General features: G+C 36.0%; 1 protein-coding gene across 3 annotated transcripts in view; it reads right to left on the bottom strand.

Moving 5' to 3' along the window:
* Positions 1-22422, bottom strand: part of WDR7 (WD repeat domain 7) — a 376910-nt gene that overhangs the window by 149000 nt on the left and 205488 nt on the right. For all 3 annotated transcript variants that reach the window (XM_082667902.1, XM_082667904.1, XM_082667903.1), the window contains one exon: positions 13501-13722. In XM_082667902.1, coding sequence (XP_082524028.1) covers positions 13501-13722 — 222 coding nt within the window. The remainder of the gene's footprint in view (positions 1-13500; positions 13723-22422) is intronic.

Here is a 22422-nt window from a genome sequence, read left to right as displayed (position 1 = left end):
CATGACAGTGAGATGCCCGCGTACCGCAAAAAAAAAAAAAAAAAAAAAAAAAAATTAATTCAAACCAGAGCACAATGCTAAATGCAAAAGCCAAAACTTCCAGAAAAAGACAAAGGGAAAAAAAAAATCTTTGGGATCGGCAAATATTACTTACAACATAAAAAGCATGAAGTATAAAACAAAATAACTGATAATCTGTACTTCACAGAAATCAGAAACTGTGTTCTTTGAAACACACTGTTAAGGTAATCAAAAGACAAACCACAGAACGGGAGAAAATATTTACTTCGCACATAGAGAAGTTTTTCTAGACAATGCAAAAAATAGAGTACACTCATAGGATAGTACACCCAATTACTTTCCAAAGTGCTGAAACCAATTTACCCTCCACAGTAAGTGTAAAGGAGTTCTAGTTGCTCCTAATGCTTGCAGAAATTTGATAACGTCAGACTTCAAGCTTTCAGTTTGGTAGATGAGAAATGACAGTTCATTTGGCTTTTAATTTGCATTTCCCTTATAATAAGACTTATCATCTTTTTATAGGTTTATTAGCCATTTTTATTTCCTTTTGTGGAGTGTTTTTTCAATCTTTACCCATTTTTCTGCTCTGCATTTGTCTTTTTCTTACTTAGTTGTGTGTGTGTATGTGTGTGTGTGTCTGTGTCTGTGTGTGTGCTTGACAATCTCTTGTCAGTGACCTGTGTTATAAATACCTTTTTCCTCTTTGTGGCTTTCCTTTTTACTTTCTAAAAGGTATTGTTGATTATAGAAGTTTCTAATTTTAATGTAGTTGAATTTACCCATTCTCTTTATTATTTGGTTGGGCTTTCTGTCACCTGTTTACAGAATTGTTCCCCATTCCAAGGCTAGGCTTTCCTATATCATCTTTTTAAAGTATTATTGTTTTAGCTTTCATATTTAAGTCTTTATATAGAATTGATTTTTTGGCTACGATGGGCAAGAGGGATCCGATTTCATTATTCTTCCTTATGAATAGCCAATGGTAAGTATACCATGTATCAAAAAGTCTATCCCTTATTTCACTGATCTACAATGCTAGATCTATAGAGTCAAATTCCTATGTATACATAGAACCATTTCTGTGCTGTCTATTCTGTTCCATAGGTCTATTGGTCTGTTCTTTACCAAGATAACACTATAATAATTGCTATAAATTTATAATAACTTTTGATATAAGTAAGGGAAATCCCTCCACCTTGTTCTTCTTCTTTAGAAATGTCATGGCTTTTCTTAGCTCATTGTCTTATCATATAAATTTGAGAATCAGCTTGTAAGTTCAATAACAAAAAACAATAACAAAGACCCTATTGGTATTTTATTTGGAATGGTATTGAATTTATGAAAACTGACATTCTTATGATACTCTTATCCATAAAAGTGCATATCTCCCTATTTATTTAGGTCTTTATAAACTACTTCAATAAAATTAAAAAAATTTTTCCTAAAAGTCTTGCATATTCTTTGTTAAGTTAATGCCTAGATATTTTACATTTTTGCAGTACTGCAGAGGTTGACTTTTTTAATAATTACATATGTCAAGGGGTTATAATTAGGATTAAATAATATTTATAAAGTACCTAAGATAGTGACTGGTATATTATTAGTGCTATATATGTTTCCTGAATAAAACAAAATAAATCACATATTCCATTTATCTCTGGTGTGTTAATTTTAGAATAATTTTGACTAGCTATTAAAAGAACGATGTTGAGATTTTTAGTGTTTGTGTGAGATTTATATATTAACTTGGGAACAACTGAGATATTTACCATTATCTTATCCATCCGAGAACTACATGCCTTTTTATTTACTCAAATATTATTTTATTTCCCTCAGTGACATATTGTAGTTTCTTCCATATTTCTTAAGTTTATTCTTAGATATGGTCTATGGTGCTTCTTTTGGTTGCCATTATTATTGAGATCTTTAAAATATTTGTAAAATATGAGCATCTATCATTTTATTTTAATTACACGAATATCCACCGTAAAAAAAAAAATGCTTTTAAACAAACAAGTGTTTCTAGTAAATTTTTCCTAACCCCAAATTCCTTTAATTACTGGGTAAGCTGAGTATTTTTTGGCATCTTCATTCCTTCCGTGATAAAATGCCTGCCTATAGTCCTATTCTGTTTTTGTTTTGTTTTTTAACTGGGTTGTCTGTCTTTTTCTTCCTGGTTTTTAGGGTCTTAGTAGTTCGAAGGGTCTTTCAAAAAATGATGATTCTCTATATTTTCTATTTTATTTAGTATTATAAAGAAAAGCTACTGATTTTTGAGTATCTGTGTGGCTGATTAGTTGTCTGGATACCCTTCAGTGATAAGATCTACCCTAGGTCTTAAAAGCATCACTACCATGACTGCTATGTTTAAAACCGCACTCACTATAAAGGGATAAGGGTAGAAGCTGGATGGCTTGGCAGTAATCCCAGTGAGAAATGAAGGTTTCCAACCAGGGTGATAACAGTAAAGGTGGTAAGAAGTGCTGAATTTTGGATATATTTTGAAGGTAGAGCCAATAAGATTTCCTGATGGATTAGATGTTGTCTGAGAGAGGAAGGAATTAGGGATGATTCTAAGAAACTGGAAAGAAAGTAATCAACTGAGATGGGGAAGGCTGAAAGCAGAGCAAATTTGAGTGGGCAAATGAAGAATTTTGATTATCATTGAATTTTTGAAGGATATGTGATTTCTAGTTTTCAGGTATTTGGTGTTTTGTTTTGCTTTTAAGAGTCTAGCCCTGTTTTTTCTTTTTAAATTAATTAATTAATTAATTTATTTATTTTTGGTTGCATTGGGTCTTCGTTGCTACACACGGGCTTTCTCTAGTTGTGGCGAGTGGGGGCTACTCTTTGTTGCACTGTGTGGGCTTCTCATTATGGTGGCTTCTCTTGTGGAGCATGGGCTCTAGGAGTGCGGGCTCAGTAGTTGTGGCTCGCGGGCTCCAGAGCACAGGCTCAGTAGTTGTGGCGCACGGCTTAGTTTCTCTGCAGCATGTGGGATCTTCCCTGACCAGGGATCGAACTCGTGTCCCCTGCATTGGCAGGCAGATTCTTAACCACTGCACCACCAGGGAAGTCCCTCTAGCCCTGTTTTCGTCAGTTTCTCTTTGTGGATACAATGTAATGCCAAATTTCAACTTCTAAAACACAGAAAAGTCAGTGCTGCTGTGCTTGAAGGAGACTTAAGAGCCCAGGCAGTCACTGAGCCATCTCTATGGAGTCCCAGGATTCTACAGAACACAATTTGAAAACCAAAGGTGTAAGGAAAGAGCTCTACATTTATTGATTTCATACAAGCATTCATGTCCTCTAATAGATTCGGGCTCTGGAAGCTCCCAGTTGAACTGGGTAGCACCAACAAGTTCGCCAGCACTTACTGTATGATCATGGAAGCTAGGGTATAAAAAGCACTCAGTCTTGGGCTCCCTACCATTCAACATCCTTGGAAACTGCGTTTTTGAAGGACATGGCAGGGAATCTACAAACAAGGTTACGAAAAGTTTCTATTCACTTCCTACAAAAGGCTTTCTAAGGGAACCATCAAAAGTTCTGCAGCTTTTGAAAAGGTTAAACTAGATGTTCTCCTTTGTCCCTTTTTGATATAAAATTGTTTGAACTTACAGAATTAAATATGTTAATTACAGCGACCCTGGAGCACACATATATAGGACATACAAATGTGAAGGAACCATTCTGCAGAGCTGTCAGAAAACTTCAGACCAAGGTTACTTAAATATCAGATATAATAAAGTCTTATGCAAAATAAAAGGGTTGCCACTAGCAATACAATGCTAAAACCTGTCACTGAATCTGCAACTCAATCAAGGTAACTAGTACATACATTAGATGATTGGCAGAGATTTATACCAATGCTGCATTACATTCTAGACCAAAAAATTGGTATAAGGCCTTTGTACTACATTCTTATAAGGATATAGATCTCAGAGTACCCCAGATGTTATATTTAGCTACTGAAATATTTTTAACAAAGTCACCTCAAAGCCCTTTTGTATATTAAATGAACCACTAACAGAAAGGACCACTAACAAATGTTTCAAATAATGTACAGGAAGGTTGGCAATTTTTTTTCTGTAAACAGCCAGATAATAAATATTTTTGGCTTTGTAGGCCATACAATCTCTACAGCAACTACTGCTGTTGTAGTGTGAAATGCCAAACAGTATGTAAACAAGTAGGTACAGCTGGGTTCCAATAAAAGTTAATTTGAAAAAAATAGGCAGGGGGCGAGGGTTGATCTATAGCTATGGTTTGCTGGTCTGTGGTCTAGAGTACAACTACATCAACATAACACAAGTCCACAAAGCTGGACACGTGTGGGGAATGAGTTTTGTGGAAATAGCTGTAGCCTGGTATGCTGATATGAGGTACCCAAAAGGAGGGATGGCAGAAAAATACTTTAAAGATGCTCAGCTTCAAACATGGCATAACAGTGGAACACTAGAACCTTTAAAAGCAGAAAAGCAACTGGTAAAGAACAATGAAAACAAGATAGCAAGTTCAAGTGGCAGTAATAAACACAAGCTCTGTAGTTAGAATAATAATAAATCACTTTAATAATTTCACAGAACTGTGTAATTTTAGATGGAAGTGGCCTTAGAAATAACTTTGTCCAACTTACTTGTTTTATGGAAGAGGAGCCTAAAACCCATAGTGTAGCAAATTAACAAAAAGAGTTGCAAACTAAAACTATTTTTGGACAACAAGGATGGGATTACATCACCAAACAGGGTCTGTAATGCAAGCGTCAGATCTCAGTTAAAACGATAAAGCTGTTATACAACATGAATTATTTATAAGTAAAAACAAGAGTAGTGAAATTTCCCATTTGATCTGAGCTTAGTATGTTGATGTGGTTAAAATGAGAAACAGGTAATAAATATGTAGAAATTCATCTAAGTAAATAATATACAAATACATAAGAATACAAATAAATAATTACAAAAATATTTGGCGTTTTATTTCAACACAAGTATAATAATATGACAAAGATAAGTGCATTTTTATATAAATCCTCTGGGAACTAATATAGATTGCCACAAACAGTAGGAATCAGTATGTATTGTAGAATATAATATCATGGGCTTTGGGGGCAAACTGCATCTGGATTCATATCCTTTATAAGACAGATAACCTTAAGGAAGTTATCTAATTTTTAAGAGTATCAGTTCACTCATATATAAAATGTTGACAGTAATACCTACCTTATAAGATTCTTAGGAAGATTTTTAAAAGTCGTCTATACACATATAAATGTCCCAATACATAGCAGATGTATTTCCTTTCTTTATTGTTCTATACACGATTCTGGTAACGATAATAATAACTAACGTTCAACTAACATGTGTACGTCAGGCACTTTTCAAAGTGCTTTGCATACGCTAATTTACTTATCCTCACAATACTCACTCTGTGAGGTAAGTGATATTATTATTCCTACTTTTTAGTTAAAGAAACAGGCAAAAGCATTTAAGGCCACACAGCTACTGAGTAGTGATTCAAGATTCAAACCCAAGCAATCCAGAATAATGAAATTCCAATAAAAAGGCTGAACTACCTAAAGAATTAGCTCTGAGAGTAATATAAATGTCACTTATTCACTCTGATTAGTTCCCACTACCTCTTCCACTTCAAAATATAAAGAAAATTACAATTCGTGCATTAAGGTAGTTTAGTGACCAGACTACCATAGAACACTCAATGTAAAATAACTGTGAAGGACTCTACGTTCTACTGGGTTCCTCTATTCTGGCTACGCTACAGATGAAAATCACATATGAAGCTTTAAAAATAACATAGATGCCCAAACCCCACCCCTGACTTTCTGAATAGGAACTCCAGGGTGAGGCTCAGACACATGCATTTTTAAAACATTCTACATATGATGTTAGAGCATAGCCAGAATGAGGTATGATGGCAACGCAAGTCAAGTGGCATCTGGACCAGGATGATTTTCAAAGGTAAAATTACATGCGAGAAGTGGCAGTAAAGAACAGGGGATGCTGAGTTAGGACAATGAGAAGAGAGAATGAGGTGGACAGTGGGGTAAGAAGCCAGGCAGGGAGGCAGGTCCCCTCGCAGGTGCCTGGAAGGCCAGGTTAGACACACAAGGGGAAGCAAATGGAAATGCAGCCTCTATGGCCGCAGCAGCACCTCAGCAACACCATCTGATGGCTCTTGTGTGACCAGTGAAAAGGTCCATTTTTTTGGTCACTGCTTACCCTTGCAAATGCAACAATGCTTTCCTCATCATTGTTGCTGCTTTTTTTCATAACTTGCCACCACTGCTAGTCTTGTTATTAATTGCAATTCAGTGACTTGGTCCCAATCCTGCTGAATAAAACACCTGAGATTTTGCTTAACTTTCTCACCTTAAAATGTAGGAAATAAATTCATTATTACATCAACTTCAACCAATATTAATACAGTCACTAAATAAAACATGAATGGTTAGAAAGTACACAAAGTATATGGGGGACATTTTCACGACAGTAGACCACAACAAAGTGAAATCAAGCACAGCACCAGAATAATGTAGAACTCTAGATACAGGTTTCACAGAATTTAAACATTCCTGAGACAACATCTAACTGAAGCTTCCATTTGGTGGTATTCCAACTGAACTAATCAAGAGGAACATAACTCTATCTTGTTTCAAAAAATCATAGTAACAAAGAAGCCATTTATTCCAACAAACTCTTGGGGTTCTTAACTGTTTTTATTTTAATGACTGTCTCTTGAGAATTGAATGGAATCTGGAACATTTTTCCAGAACAGAAATGCAAGTGCACATAAACATAGCATTTTCCAGGTAACATCAGTGACACCATGCACCTTGGCCAGCTGAAGAACCCTGGCGTTGTAGAATTCCTAAAGACCCACTGCAGGGAAAAATTCATTTCCTTTCTCTGTTCTAAATATTTCACAACATAGATGCAAACCATTTCATAAGTATGGAGATGTGGAGTTTGTACATGTTTATCCCTCTGTGGCACCAGCAGATCCCTAAACAAATGACTCAACAGTGCTCCTATTTCCAGGTGAGCTGCTGCTTGCCGACATGCCCCTCTTTTGTGCAGCACCACTTCTGAATCACACTTGTTTATAACACAAGACAACTGTGTGAAATGGTGAACATACACTGATTTAGATTTGGAAGATAAGTGTTCAAGTCCAGGCCTGACACTGTTTAGCAGTATGATGTTAAAACGTTTGACCTATGCCTTCAATTTACTGTCTGCAAGAAGAAAGTTTAATTCAACTTCATCAATGTTCAGTGAGTACTGAGCAAAGCTTCAGTGTCCTCATCTGATAAATGGTAATAGTGTTTAATTGATATGTTTTGAAGATTAAATAAGATAATACATGTAAAGAGCATAGCAAAATGCCTGGCACAGAGTAAACGCTCAGGAATCAGCTATTATTAATGTGCCTCATGTTGGATAAAATATCTGTCTTGCAGGGTAACAAGAGATACATATGGACTTGGAATAGACGGTGTGTTAAATAAATGGTGGTACCTCTCTCCACGTCTGTGGACATAAGGGGGAGGTGGGACACACAGGAATGAGTAACATGCTGAGCAGAAGCCTGGAGAGGCTGCTCATCTCCTCCCCTCCACGATGGAAGCAATCACTCCCCAAGCTCATGCTGCTGTTCATGGCTGAAAAGACTCAGCTGATTCCTTCTGTGGGATTTGCCCCAGGATGAAAAGAGCTGCCTCACCCAAGATCACACCCCTTCCTCAGGGCACCTCAGACCCAATGACTGAATGACATGGGACTTAAAGGCTGAGGCCTTAGACTCAATTCAGGACAAGTCCAAAGTCTATCCCAGCTCCAGAGTTCCCAAGGTCACTGAAGATTTCTAGGCAATTGAAATGCAATTCAACTTCTCCTTCTGCCCAACCCTCCCTCTTTCACTCCCTCAAGGTACTGATCCCAAGGATACTCCCACACACAAGTCTGTCTCAGAGTTGGCTGCCTAGGGAAGTGAGTTACGACACTTGCCCAAAGTCAGAAAGCTAATGAGAGATCAAAATGTGACCTACTACAGATGCGCCAGCATCATTCCACAATTATAAAATGAGCAGAAGAGACCAAATGAAAGAACGAACCAAAAGACCTAGAAGGTAACATTATAAATAATTCCCTAAGATATTCTAACAATGCCTCATTTGCGGATTGGAATAAAAATTAAGGAAGGTCCCTATTGAAGTTGAGTTGATGAGACACAAGAAAGCATCCATCCCTACATGGAGAGGAAACTGGGAAGATGAAGAAAGGAAATTTCCTGGGATGTTTTCCATTTCACTTCAGAAGCAGAGACTAATTGGACCGAAAGGGGCTTTAAAGACAGAACAGTTCCTGCTCTTTCTTTTATACAAGAGGAAACTGCAACCCAGAGGGTCGCTTTGCTTCCCAAGAGTACAAGGTCACAGAGTAGCCTGGTCTAGGCCTCTTAATCTCCAGAGTCCTTCAGCTTTGTCTTCAGTATGTGATTTTGACACTTTATGTAAAATGTAACATCCACAAAAGATTCATATATATTCCAACATAAGTATAAAATGTATTATAAAACTATGTATGACTTTTGAATTAGGCATCAGTGTCTCTCCCTGCCCTCCCCATCAATGTGGATAATTGGAATTTGACTACATTATGAGTTTTCACAGAATGGCTTTACGAGGAAGGCTAGAACTCCAGCAATTAAACTTCAAAAAATATTGTATCTTAATGGCCTTATCTCAGAATGAGGATAATAATTATTATCTCATTCAATAGGATGCCATAAAGACTAAATGTTTAAGGGTAGCAATACATTCTAAATGCCACATAAACAAATACCATAGCGATACATACAGTAACTTCTGGCAGGTTAACATTATAGCAGGTTAATATTACACAGAACTCATTGAAAAGAGCCCAAGTAACACACAGAACATTTAGACATCTGACTGTTTCCAATCAAGAGAGCAAGATGTGGGACTTCCCTGGTGGTCCAGTGGTTGGGACTCCTTGCTCCCAATGCAGGGGGCATGGGTTCAATCCCTGGTCAGGGAACTAAGATCCCACATGCCCCATGGCACAGCCAAAAAATTTTAAAAATAAAATAAAATAAACCATCTACAGATTTCAAATAATCAAAAAAAATTTTTAAAAAGAGAGCCAGATTTAAACTGATAAACATAAATTTAATCAAGACATCCCAATTCTTAAAAATCCCCATGGTACGCAAATCTACCACCAAGGAATCTAAGACCTTTGAGGGAAATAAAGGACAATGGGATGGAAGTTAAAAGAAACTCAGGGGCTTCCCTGGTGGCACTGTGGGTGAGAGTCCACCTGCCGATGCAGGGGACACGGGTTTGTGCCCCGGTCTGGGAAGATCCCACATGCCGCGGAGCGGCTGGGCCCATGAGCCATGGCCGCTGAGCCTGCGCGTCCGGAGCCTGTGCTCCGCAATGGGAGAGGCCACAACAGTGAAGGGCCCGCGTACCGCAAAAAAACAAAACAAACAAACAAACAAAAAAAAAGAAACTCAGGAGATCTTGAAAATACTTTAAAATTATTAAAATAAAATAGGGCAACCATAATAAGAGGAAAATAACACGGACATTTTATACATTTTGAACTTGTTCCAATAGGTACTATATTATTCATTTTTATATATGATTTCTGCTTGCTAAGAAACCTCTCAGAATCTGTCTTTTGTTACAATGAATTATAAATATTATTTGCTAAGAAACATTACCTTCTGCCCTATCTACATCTACATTCTTTATCCAAAGTGCTCAAAGAACAAACTTGATTCCAAAAGGCTTCACTATTTTAAATGTTTGGGTAAATTTTATTTCCCTTGCCTGGGAAAGTTGAGGTAGCCCCAGGCAAAAGTCCCTCCATAGCACAGCTCAGCCCAGGGTTTCCATCATGTCAGAAATAGGCTTTGGGACCCCTTTACTGTAGTTCAGCTCCCTGAATTTTAATAAACCAGAGAGCAATACTAAGACCCTTTGGTTCTTTTATCAATTCCTAGGGCTTCTTTGAAAAATCTCTATTTCTACTGTGCTATATAGCTTTTAAAAAATTGCCTCTTTTCAACTAACCCATTTCCTCTTTTTCTAGTTACAGCAGTAACAATTTGCAGATGAAACTATAAGTCAAAAGAAAAGACCTACAGAAGCAAATTCATGAATATCAGAATTTCATATAAAGATAAACTGTGGTTAGAAAACAGACGATAACAGTATTAGTCTAGATAACTAAGGTGTAAACTAATCTGCCTAGCAACCAACCAATGGCTTGGATGAAAATCAGTCAGCGATTCATTAATTTATGATGTTCCTACATTTATATACAGATACTAAGATAATAAGCTATATGAAAATTCCAGAGAAACAACATTTATGTTTACTTTCCTTGCAGGAAAATATAAAATACAAATGAATGCTGTTGAAATATTATATAAAACATGTTGGACTAAATCAGTAGCCTTCAAAATAAGTAATCCCTTCAAAAGGGAGCATCTTAAAACTTTTCAAGGAACACATAGTTTTGTAAGCACACGTAGTTTTAAGGCACAGTTAGTTTAAAGGAATTGATTTTGGGATGCTAAATATGCAAATTAACACCTTCACTAAAACTGTGAGAGTAGAAATTTTCTCTCTTCAAGGAAAATAATCAAGGATGTAAGATTTCTGACATTTAAAGGAAAGTCTGTCATGCAGTTTTTTTAATGGATGATTATGGATATCAAACAGTTATGCCGAATATTCTACTGAATATATTTAAAAGAACAATAGTTTTATTTTTAAATGTCAATATTCACAATAGCCTCAAAATTATATCTTTTGCAAATGTTTAAACTTACTATTAAAAAGTTTTAGCTGTCACACTATGGAGAACAGTATGGAGGTTCCTTAAAAAACTAAAAATGGAACTACCATACGACCCAGCAATCCCACTATTGGGCATATACCCGAGAAAACCATAATTTGAAAAGAGTCATGTACTACAATGTTCACTGCAGCTCTGTTTACAATAGCCAGGACATGGAAGCAACCTAAGTGTCCATCGACAGATGAATGGATAAAGATGTGTCACATATATACTATGGAATATTACTCAGCCATAAAAAGAAATGAAATTGAGTTATTTGTAGTGAGGTGGATGGACCTAGAGTCTGTCATACAGAGTGAAGTAAGTCAGAAAGAGAAAAACAAATACCGTATGCTAACACATATGTATAGAATCTAAAAAAAAAAAAAAAAAAAAAAGGTTCTGACGAACTTAGGGGCAGGACAGGAATAAAGACACAGACATAGAGAATGGACTTGAGGACATGGAGAGGGGCAAGGGTAAGCTGGGACAAAGTGAGAGAGTGGCATGGACATATATACACTACCAAATGTAAAACAGATAGCTAGTGGGAAGTAGCTGCATAGCACAGGGAGATCAGCTCAGTGCTTTGTGACCACCTAGAGGGGTGGGATAAGGAGGGTGGGAGGGAGACGCAAGAGGGAGGAGATATGGGGGTACATGTATACATATAGCTGATTCACTTTGTTATAAGGCAGAAACTAACACACCATTGTAAAGCAATTATACTCCAATAAAGATGTTAAAAAAACAAAAACGTTTTAGTTGTCAATATAAAAATGTGTAAGGGATTAACATTTCTTGATACTCATTAGAGAGATGGTGAGCAAAAAAGTTTGAAAGCCACTGGACTAAATCATGTCAAAGTTTCACTAACCTCTAGTATTCTAATGTCAAGATTCTAAATAAGGCTCTCTCTATATAAGTCCTAGGCTATCTGGAGTGACACAGAAAGGTTGGGGCCATTAAAGAGCCCTTGGTAGAGAAGGTGAGATTTGAGCAGGGTTTTATGAATGGAAAACAGGGAACCTGAAGAACCTGGGAAAAGATGAAGAGGCCTCTGCAGGAGAGGGGAAGTGGATGTGCCCGGGGGGAAAATGGGAAGAGTGTGGGTTTTCAGGTCGCAAGAAGCTTGAGTTCAAATTCAGGTTTTACTACATTTTGGCTGAGCTACTTTGAAGAAATCTTCATTTCTATTTTGATGATCAAACGAAGAGACAGAAAATAAATTTTTAAATTATAAACTAATAGCACATGTTAGTCATTAAACCCTTTTCCGCAGAAACCATTGAGCAGTAGCAGTTTACACAATGGTCAAAAGCATGAGCTCTAGAACCAACAGCGTGTGTTAAGAGAAAAACTGCCATTTCCTGGAGGAAGGATCTCAGCCAGGTTAACGAAACCTTATGTGTAAAATGGATATAATTGAGGAACAGCCCACTTGATAGGGTTATTGTGAGGATTAAGTGAGTTAGTGCATGTAAAGAGCTTAAAATCATGCTCAAAAGAATTACGTGGTTGCTTTATTATTGTTGGTGGTGGTATTCCTATTATTACTCCCTGATTCTCAATGTCAAACAGAGGTCAAGAGATTACCAACCACTAATACGTATTTGTTGGATTAAGAATCTAAAAAGGGGTTGGGGTCTGGTGGGGAGGGAGGATAGGCAGGCCGCTAAGTCTGTAGGAGGGCTTTAATAATAAAGCCGCCAAAATGGCTCCCTGGTTTCTCCGGAGAAGTATGTGACAATGATCTGGTGAACTTCTCTGCTGTCATAACTAACAAAGTAGCCTATATCTTTTCCCCTTTGCTTAAAAGCCAAAACCCCAAAAGAACACACTGCAGTTTACGCTACAAAGAATATCTTGATATAATCGGTAGGATTTTATTTGGTAGTTAAGATGGCACATTTGTTAGAAATGATTCTGCAATATGGTAGGTACATTCTGTCCTTACCTAAGGGAGTTCTGCCACTAAAGGACCAAAAGACCTCATTATAAAATACACTTACCTATTATTAACATACCAACCACAGAACCAAAAGTAGCAATATGACACAAACCCTTTGAGCTCTGAATGTAATTTTTTAGTCATTATTGGAATAATTTTATTGGAATACTTTTTAAATTACAAAAGTAATTCGTAGTTCCTCATTCACATTCTTTAAAATACATATATATATATTTATACACACACACACACACACACACTTTTTAAAAAATAAAAAATTGGTTCTCCACCCCTGACTTTTCAAATCACATTCAGGACAAGATGCATAGTTTTTCAGAAATTATTTTAGAAGTTAGAAGTTTTGGCTAAAGTCTTGACCAAAATGTAGAAACACAAAGCTCAGAAATGTGTTATTTTAAGAAAAGCATTTAAAAGACCATGTTTTAACTTTTAAAAAGAAGTCCCAGAACTATAACTACAGGGTAATGTGCCAAATAGATTGTGCTGCTTTCCAATGTCATTTAAGCATTCTATCTGAGCTAAAACTCAGGATATGTTCAATATTCTGAGATTTTGTTAACAGGTAATATGTACCGAGAAGCAATAGATCGGCATTAGGAATTTTTAACTTACAAGTATGTCTGGCCAGTGAGTAGTTGGATCCACCACTAGTCAAACCAAATCCCTCAGGAATTTGACTAGAGCTTCGAGGTCTGGTCAGCAGTTTAGGAGGTTCAATTTCTGCACCAAATTCAGCTCCTATTACTCCTAGTAAAACAATAGCAGTAGCTTGCTTTCGTCTTTCCTCATAAGATGTGGAAATTTTTTTCATTTGTGGGACACTTGATAAGCAACCTGAAAACCAAAACATAAGAATAGAAATTAAAAGACTATCAATACATATGATAAGAAACACATTCCAGATTGGTCACTCAGGAATGAACAGGCTTTTCAACAAATGGCACTGGGACAACTGGTTTTCCATGTGCAAAAGAATGAAATTGGATTTCTACCTCTCACCATGTAAGAAAATCAACTCAAAATGGATTACAATCCTAAATATACGAGCTAAAACTAAATAACTTACAGAAAAAAAAAGAGATGTATATTTTTTCATGATCTTGGGTTACACAATGATTTCTTAGATATTATAGCAAAAGCATGAGTAATTAAAAATTTTTTTTAAATTGAACTTCAGTATTAAAAACTTTTGAGCTTCAAATGACATAATTAGGAAAGTAAAAAGAACATACAGACTGAGAGAAAATACTGCAAATTATATATCTAATAAGGGATTGTATCCAGAATACTTAAGGACCTCTTCTTACAACTCAATATTTAGAAAATCCAACTTTTAAAATGAGCAACCAATTTAAATAGATATTTCTCCAAAGATATATGAATGGCCAATATGCATATTAAAGCTGCTCAACATCATTGGTCCTTAGAAAAATGGAAATCGAAACCACAGTGAGATACCACTTCACATCTACTAGAATGGCTGCAATTAAAAGGACCGACCATGACATGTATTACTGAGTCTGTACAGAAATTGAATCTCTCATGCATTGCTGGTGGCAATGTACAATGATACAACTATTAATACTTTGGAAAATAGTTTGGCAGTTAGAGTTATAACATATGGCCCAGCAATCCCACTCCTAGGTATCTACCCAAGAGGAGTGAAAACAAACGTACACATAAAGACTTGTACATGAATGTCCATAGCAGCATTATTCATAAGAGCCAAAAAGTAGAAACAACTCAAAAGTCCATCAGCTGATAAACGTCTAAACAAAATGTGCTACACCCATCCAATAAAATATTATTCAGCGATAAAAAGGTTCTTTTTTTCCTTTTGTCATTCTATACTACTGCAAGTAAGGCAGGGAATGACAAAAGGGTAAGCTAAATAGGTACTGAAACAAGAGGCCTTTGTAGAGCAAGCTGAAGACTTTTAACTTTAGGCTAATGGAAAGCCACTGAACAATTCTGTATAAACTGGTTACTTGAGATTTATTGTCAGAAAGCTTATGATAGCAGTAGTATGGGAGGGGGACTGTGAGGTAAAGCAAGACTGGTGTCAAGCAGAAGCAAAAGACGGCTCATGCAATGGTCAAGTGGAAAACAGTGAGCACCAGTGGTGGCAGAATTCATGATTCATTCCATCAGCTACTCAGTCATTCAGCATATAAGGACCAAAGATGGAGTGTGTGCATGGCATTATGCAAATATGAACTAATGAATTGATACGGGATGAATTAAGATGAATTAATAGGGATAAGAAAAGCAAAGTCCCTGTCCTCATTGAATTTAGAGGCAACTAAACAGGAATTAGAAATGTAAAGGTGAAAAATCAATGAGAACTTTATGGTCTAAGAGAACAGTACGTGTAAGAACCTAAAGCATAAAGAATTTGTTGATTTCTATTGCAAGAGTAGGCCATGGGGCTGGAATGCTACAAGCAAGAAGGGAATGGTAGAACGTGAGGCGACAGTCAGGAAAGGGGCAAATCATAGATGACTCTACTGGTCATATTCGCATTGTTCAATCCTTTGAACAACGGAATTTAGGGTTTTAGAAAAACACTCTGAGCGTGTACGAAGAATGCTGGAAATGAGATGAGCAATAAACAGGGTATTGTAGAAATGAAAGTGAGAGATTCAGGTTGGTTTGGTGTTGGGATGTTAAATAGGAGATGCAGAGAAGTGGATGGCTTCCGGATCCTGGTGAGGTCTGGGTAGTTGATAGAAACACTACAGAAAGATATTTGGTGTCATGCTCTGAATCCTTTAAAAAATCCTCATTAACTAAAACAAAAGTAAAACAAAATTTTTAAAACCCTTGCAAGAGAGGTAAGTCTGGCCCTTCCAGAAGCCAAATTAAAAAAAAAAAAAAATACCTAGAGCACAAGGCTTCTTAGTATACTTAAATTCCATTTATTTAGCTGTGCTGAGAGACAGAATAGGATGTGGGCAAGAAGACCCAGCTGAATCTAAGAAATGGAAATGGAAAGATATTACAAAGATGTGAAGAGTTGGAAAGGAATCATTGAGTAAAAAAGTGGCATTAAAGCTCTTAAGGAAAAATGGGCGATTAGTTATCTAGGAAGCTGAGGTGGTAACGTCAAAGAGTAGTTACTGTTTATTTGAATTCCAAGAAAATTTTGGTGCGATTGAGAACGAAAAAGATTTGCTCTTGTTGTTGCTATAGTTTCTTAGCTTCTGCATGTCACATTTTATTGTTTAAAAAAAAAAGTTAGTTTAGGAAAATTGCCATTAGTTTTAAAGCATGTATAGAAAGACAAAATCTGAAATGAGACAACAGAAAATAGATCCATCTTTAAAAATATTCTAATTCTTTCATGTAAAATTTTAGCTATTATTTTCCTAATTTGCTTTATTATGTTTGGTGTATTTCAAATTACATGCAGACAACTTTATAATAATGTTCCCCCAATGTTATAAAATTATTTTATAACTTCCAAAGTCATATTTCATGAATTAACATTTCTTGTAAAAAGCTTCAATTAAAATGTTTAAGAATATTTCAGTTACATAAGACAAATCTTCCAATCTGATACCATAGTATGCATTTCTGTCTCTTCATGGATATTTTTTCTAACTTTTTAAAGACAAACAGGAAATGTTAGTAAAAGTATTAGCATGTACACGTGAGTACAGATTCAAAGTATGACACTGATCTGTGATAGTTTATAGTAACCAAAGGGGGAAAACACCCTAAAAGCTTAACCATACTAAAAAGGAAGAAAAATCAATAATCACTGCCTCTGTGTTTAGAAGGATGAAAATAGACCCTAATTCTAGACAAAGTGATATTTAACAGTTTGATAATCTATACCTCAGCACATGCATTTAAAACCAACTTTATTTCTGTACAGGAACAGACACAAGGAGTAAGAGCTCTGGGCAACTACATCTAGATTCCTGTAGTACATATTTTATTCTTTACATAGTCTTCTTGAAACAGGAAGCCAACCAAGCTCCCCTCCCCCCTTGTCTCAGCAAGAGCATGCTCCATAACAATAGTTCAAAGGAAAGCTCTATTCTGCAGTTGCACTGATTGTTCTGTCAGCTGACCTCTGCAGAGGGGAATTGCTAACCGCTGCCTTGCTCCTTAGCTGACAAATGAATGATCGCAGCTCCATCTATTTTCACTATGGCTGCCTCTAGCCCAGGTGCTCAGACAGAGAGCCCGGTGTGACATCTTAGATCAAGATGAATTGGCACAAACTCCTGATCCAAGATTGTTTTATACCATTTAATTTAGTTTCTTCCCCTGCTTGGATGAGCACAGCTCTGGTTATGGATTTCTATTCTAATGTACTGAAGCAGGCCCTGAAAGAAGCCAATGAAGCAGCTGCTGGAGCAAGGGACTGCAGGGATACTGATCAATAGGCAAGGCATTGACCCCAGCCGGTCAGCCTCTGCAACAGCCATGCTCGAAGGGGGAGGGGGCACGGAGCACACATGGGCTGCTTCCAGTAGGAAATTAAACAACAGGGGCATTTGGAGAGCTCCACCTCCACCCTGGTCCCCCTCCTCCTCTGCGTTCCTTTTGTTTAATTACCTCCATCTTGTCCTAACTCCCACTTCCTGGGAAGGAATTAAGACTTTAGGGAAGTTTTAATAATGTCCTTTAAAACTGCCATTTGTAAATTTTATTCTTAAGCTAATAGAAAGAATCCTAACAGGTGCCCTCTGCTAAGTGGCCAAAATATGAAATCTTAATTAGCTGTCAAGTACATCTCTTGGTGTAACTTAAAGTTTGGCATGTGCACAAGCTCATAAGAACACTGTCCAACTGGCTATGAACACTACTGATGCTGAAATTCTATGGTATGTAATTTTTATCAGTGCTCAGGGCTGAAAAGATGATAGCTCTTTGTTAACATGGAAAGAAGTAAGAACAAGAAAAGGATCCCCTAAAAGAGACACTGACTGATTAGTAAATGTATAAGGTGACAGATGCCCATCCCTGCTACTATTCTAACAACAACACAGCAATTTCTGATTCTTTATTCTTTTTCAAATTTGGAAACATTTAAAATTATTGGCTTCGCCTGTGTTTTCTCCTAAATAATACAAGATATACACAATTAGCTGCAATGTTTTCCTACAAATAAACTGACAACCAAATAGGAGATTCTGAGATATTAAAAATAAGATAATTCTGCAAAAGTAGACCTTCTACAGTTTCATTCATCTCATGAAAATTTGGTGTTTTTTCACAGAGACATGCCTCCATTTAATCATGCTAAAGGGTGACACGGAGATCCATTTTCCTGACAGGACGGTTGATCACCCTATCACAGTAAGAAAATTAATACCTTCAACTAGCCCTGTGTGGAAAACAGAAGCTACCTGCAATGGTAAAGGACATAAATGTTCTAAATTTGAAGTTGCAGACAGAATACTTGTTCTGTGTGAAAATAATGTTTCCTCATTATTGGGTTACTTTAAACAAAATATGAGCCTTTGATTTTATTAAAACAACCATTTAATTCATACAGTGTTCCTCAAAAGTACATAATTGTCTTTAGATTTAGCATAAATGACCCTAGCTTTCCAGGAGCAGGAGTAAATCCTTTACTTACAGCTTAACTAGAACACAGGTAAAATGTTTGAGAAGTTTAAGCTATTTAAAGGGCTGCGAGATATTGATTACTTCATTTAAAAAGCAGTCAGAGAGTGCAACCAAGAGGTCAAGATAAATTTAACAGTTTGAAGCACTTTACTAAATAACTCTAAAGATCATGTTAATTGGCTTTGTGCAGTTCCAGGGTAAAATTAATTTTATCCTAGCTTACAATAAAAGGATTAAAAGACATATTAAGTTCTTCAGTTTTAACTGGAATAGGAATCAATGGATTTGAATTAAGGCTAAGGGCGGTTTTATGAGAGATGGCCTACCAGCAGATACTTTATATCTGCTATTAGCCATATATTGATGGAGCTCTGTTATTGTATTAGGTATTAAAACCTTAGAGAAGAATATTCCACCAATTACTACTCTGAGAATATACTTTAAGAATTGGGTGATTTGATCTGGAAATATTGCCGTCAAAAATTTGATTCTTTGTTTAGGATTCAGTATCAGAATGCTTTTTATAGCTGACTTATCTATGTTACAATGTCTATAATTCTAGTAAAAATTAATGAAATGATGTAAAGTCCATCATAATTCACTTCGAGATTATAACTATATTTAAAACTGTATTACAAGCATTATCATTAGGGTTTTTTAAACCAAAACATTACATTCAGATTAATTTTAGCACACCAACTTTATGCTAGAAATTCCTGGCAATAATAGAGTCCAAGAGACACTCATAATGATACAAATATTTCCTGCATTTGATATAAATTTCAATATACTCTAAAACATCACTCTCAAAATTCAGAAATGTCTATTTATTATAGTAAAATGGAAGTACAATTTTAAATGTTTTTTCTTCACTCTTTCATTATTTAACAATATGTTTTGGAACTATATAATAGAAAAATAAATTGCTTTTACTATGAGCTGCCTAGCAAAGCAAAAAATACAATTCATAGTTAATAGGTATATGTGTTAGTATATTATTAAATAACTGGCTTTGTAAGACTTTATAGGAATGACTGGGAAAAAGTAAGTTGCAAGATCTCACAGCAGAAAACTATTCAAAGGGCAGCATGTAAAGACTACTTAAAATAATAATTTGGATGAAGCTAGAAAATAGTTTCTACTGTAGTTCTTTACAACTCTTTTATGTGCAGTAAAGTGTATCTGCTAATATTAGGTTATGATTAATTATTAAAGAACAAAAGTAAATTTAGCAAAGTGAACTTTGTTAACACAGGCAATCTTAAAGACAAGGGAACTTTCAGAATTAAGACACATGATTTACTATTTACAGTGTGAAGCTCTACAAATATTAGCCAATAAAAGTACAAAAAATTTCTTTCTTTTTTCAGACCAATAAAATATTCTTCCAAATTTTCATTTTTATCTGTTTCTCTTTTCTCAGCCCCATTGACATTTTAAACGTGATGGGGTATTATCAGCAGATATTAGGAAAAACATATATAAAATTGTATATTAGGTAAAGATGAGTTTAAATAGTACAGGACAGTGAAATATGTCAAATGAAAATATATTTTAATACATTTCGGAACTTAAACAACAGAAGTACCTAAAAGAAATTAGATCTTCAAATGTGAGTTGAGTTCTAATTGTTTCTTACATGTACTTTAATAAAAATAATTTCTACTTACTTCTGACTGACTACTATCTAAATTAATATACCTAGTTGCCTAATGGAATATTAATTTATTTTTAAGATATGCCTTTTAAATAATTATACTGTGCTAATCAAAAACATTAATTTTACAAATACATATACACATTGGTGTACATAATTATATGCACACACATTAAGTATACAACATTCTTAGCTTTAGTGTCTTGATACCCTGAGCTAAAAGCATATTTTTGAAATTTTAAAATCTATGTTTTAATCTATGTTTTAAATCATAATGAGAAAAATGTTGGCCCTCGGTGGCATTTTCACAGTTGTAAATAAATTGTTTCCACATGTTTAGCCAGAGCATTCCCCATACCTATTGGCTGCTACTCTTAGGGTTGCTTAAGACTGGATAAAGTACAATGCCATAAAAATGTCAAATTTTACTCCATATGTAATTGTAATCTTCCAAATAAGCTTTATTAACAATAGTTAAGGACTTCCCTGGTGGCGCAGTGGTTAAGAATCCGCCTGCCAATGCAAGGGACACAGGTTTGAGCCCTGGCCCAGGAAGATCCCACATGCCACGGAGCGACTAAGCCCGCACACCACAACTACTGAGCCTGTTCTCTAGAGCCCGCGAGCCACAACTACTGAGCCCCTGTGCCACAACTACTGAAGCCCGCACACCTAGACTCCGTGCTCCACAACGAGAAGCCACCGCAGTGAGAAGCCCGTGCACTGCAGCAAAGAGTAGCCCCCCGCTCACCGCAACTTGAGAAAGCCCACTCACAGCCACGAAGACCCAATGCAGCCAAAAAAATAAATAAAAATAAATAAATGTATTAAAAAAACACAATATTTAAAATAAGGAAAAATCTTTTGATATTAATTTATTTTTAAGACAATTTGGTCTTAAAATGGTATAGTATTCCACTAATTAGATTTAAGTTTCCAATATACCACAGTTTTCAGTTGAATACTTCAAAGATGAATTTGTTAAATGGAAACATAAAAAGACATAGATTGGTGACAATCAGCATGTGAAAAAGAACTCAAAGATGTCACTCTCTTTGGTGGTGAATGCAGGTTTCATAAGCTCACAAAGAGAATCTGAGTCTATGCCGTTGAAAACTTATGTAATTAAGTTCCCTTTCTTAAGCCACGTGCTTTTGTATGAATATTATTTTCACTTTTGTTGACACAACTTAGAACACTGAAAAATCTTCCATTTTTTACAAAATGTGGCAACTAAATTTTGATAATATGGAAAAACAATAAAATGGCAGATGGTTATATGGCCAACATGTAAATTTCTACCTGTGTTTCTGATGTAAATAAAATAAAATAAAACATGGAAGTTTTTGAATCTTCCTCTCTACCTCCTTGGGAAAAACAGATGTACTGATTAAAAATGACCATCATGGGGAACTTCAACATTTACTTCTAAACTCTCATATTATTACCAAAGCTAGTATATGTTGTGTAGAATACTCTCACTCCACCGTCAGCATAAGCGTTCCCTCCACTGCATTAAAAATATTTTTTAGTTGCTTTGTGACACATCTGCCAGTGCTTTCCTCACACCTACTGACGGGGCACATGGAAGCTGCTCCCCAAACGTATGAGGCTTTTGCTGTTTTTGGTGCTGCTGCTCTATCCGCACGCCACCGCCCCACCGCCCCGCACCCCGACTTGAAAACTGAAGTAAACAAACATGCTATTAATTTGTATGCATGCTCGATGGCCCCCTGCTGGACCATAATAGGTTCTGCAAATGCATACATCTTTCTACGGCTGCTGATTAAGCCATTTTAAAATAATGCCTCTCGCACATAGATGTATTGTGTGTGTGTGTGTGCATTTCAGAAAATACCTCACATCTATTTTCTACAAAATCAGATAAAAGCAGAAGAAATGCACACTCCAAAATGATGCTCTTTTGCAAAGGGAATTTAATATTATCACTGTCTTAGGGGTATGTCAATTATTTTGAAAATTAGAAACCTTAAGCTTTGAGAGCAACTTGTATGTTTTTAGAGCAGTTCTTGTAACAATTTCTTATTCTTAACACAGACAAGTTCTACACCCATGTTCCACGATCTGCATTATCTTATTTTTCTCCTTATTCTCTACCTGACCATCAAAAAAATCTAATTTTTTCCTTTTCCTTTTCCTTTTAGTGCGAACATTCTCAGTTTGGAAGAAAACTGGATTTAAAAAATTCCAAATATCTATCTAAGGCATGTACGTAATCAGGAATCTTGTAGCTAATAATTATCAAGAATAATGTTCAATTCTTGGTTCAC

Source organism: Grampus griseus, assembly GCF_964374135.1.
Source record: "Grampus griseus genome assembly, chromosome: 12".
Classification (NCBI taxonomy): Eukaryota; Metazoa; Chordata; class Mammalia; order Artiodactyla; family Delphinidae; genus Grampus; species Grampus griseus.
The sequence above is the reverse complement of the archived record's forward strand: the minus strand, read 5'-3'. Positions and strand labels throughout refer to the sequence as shown.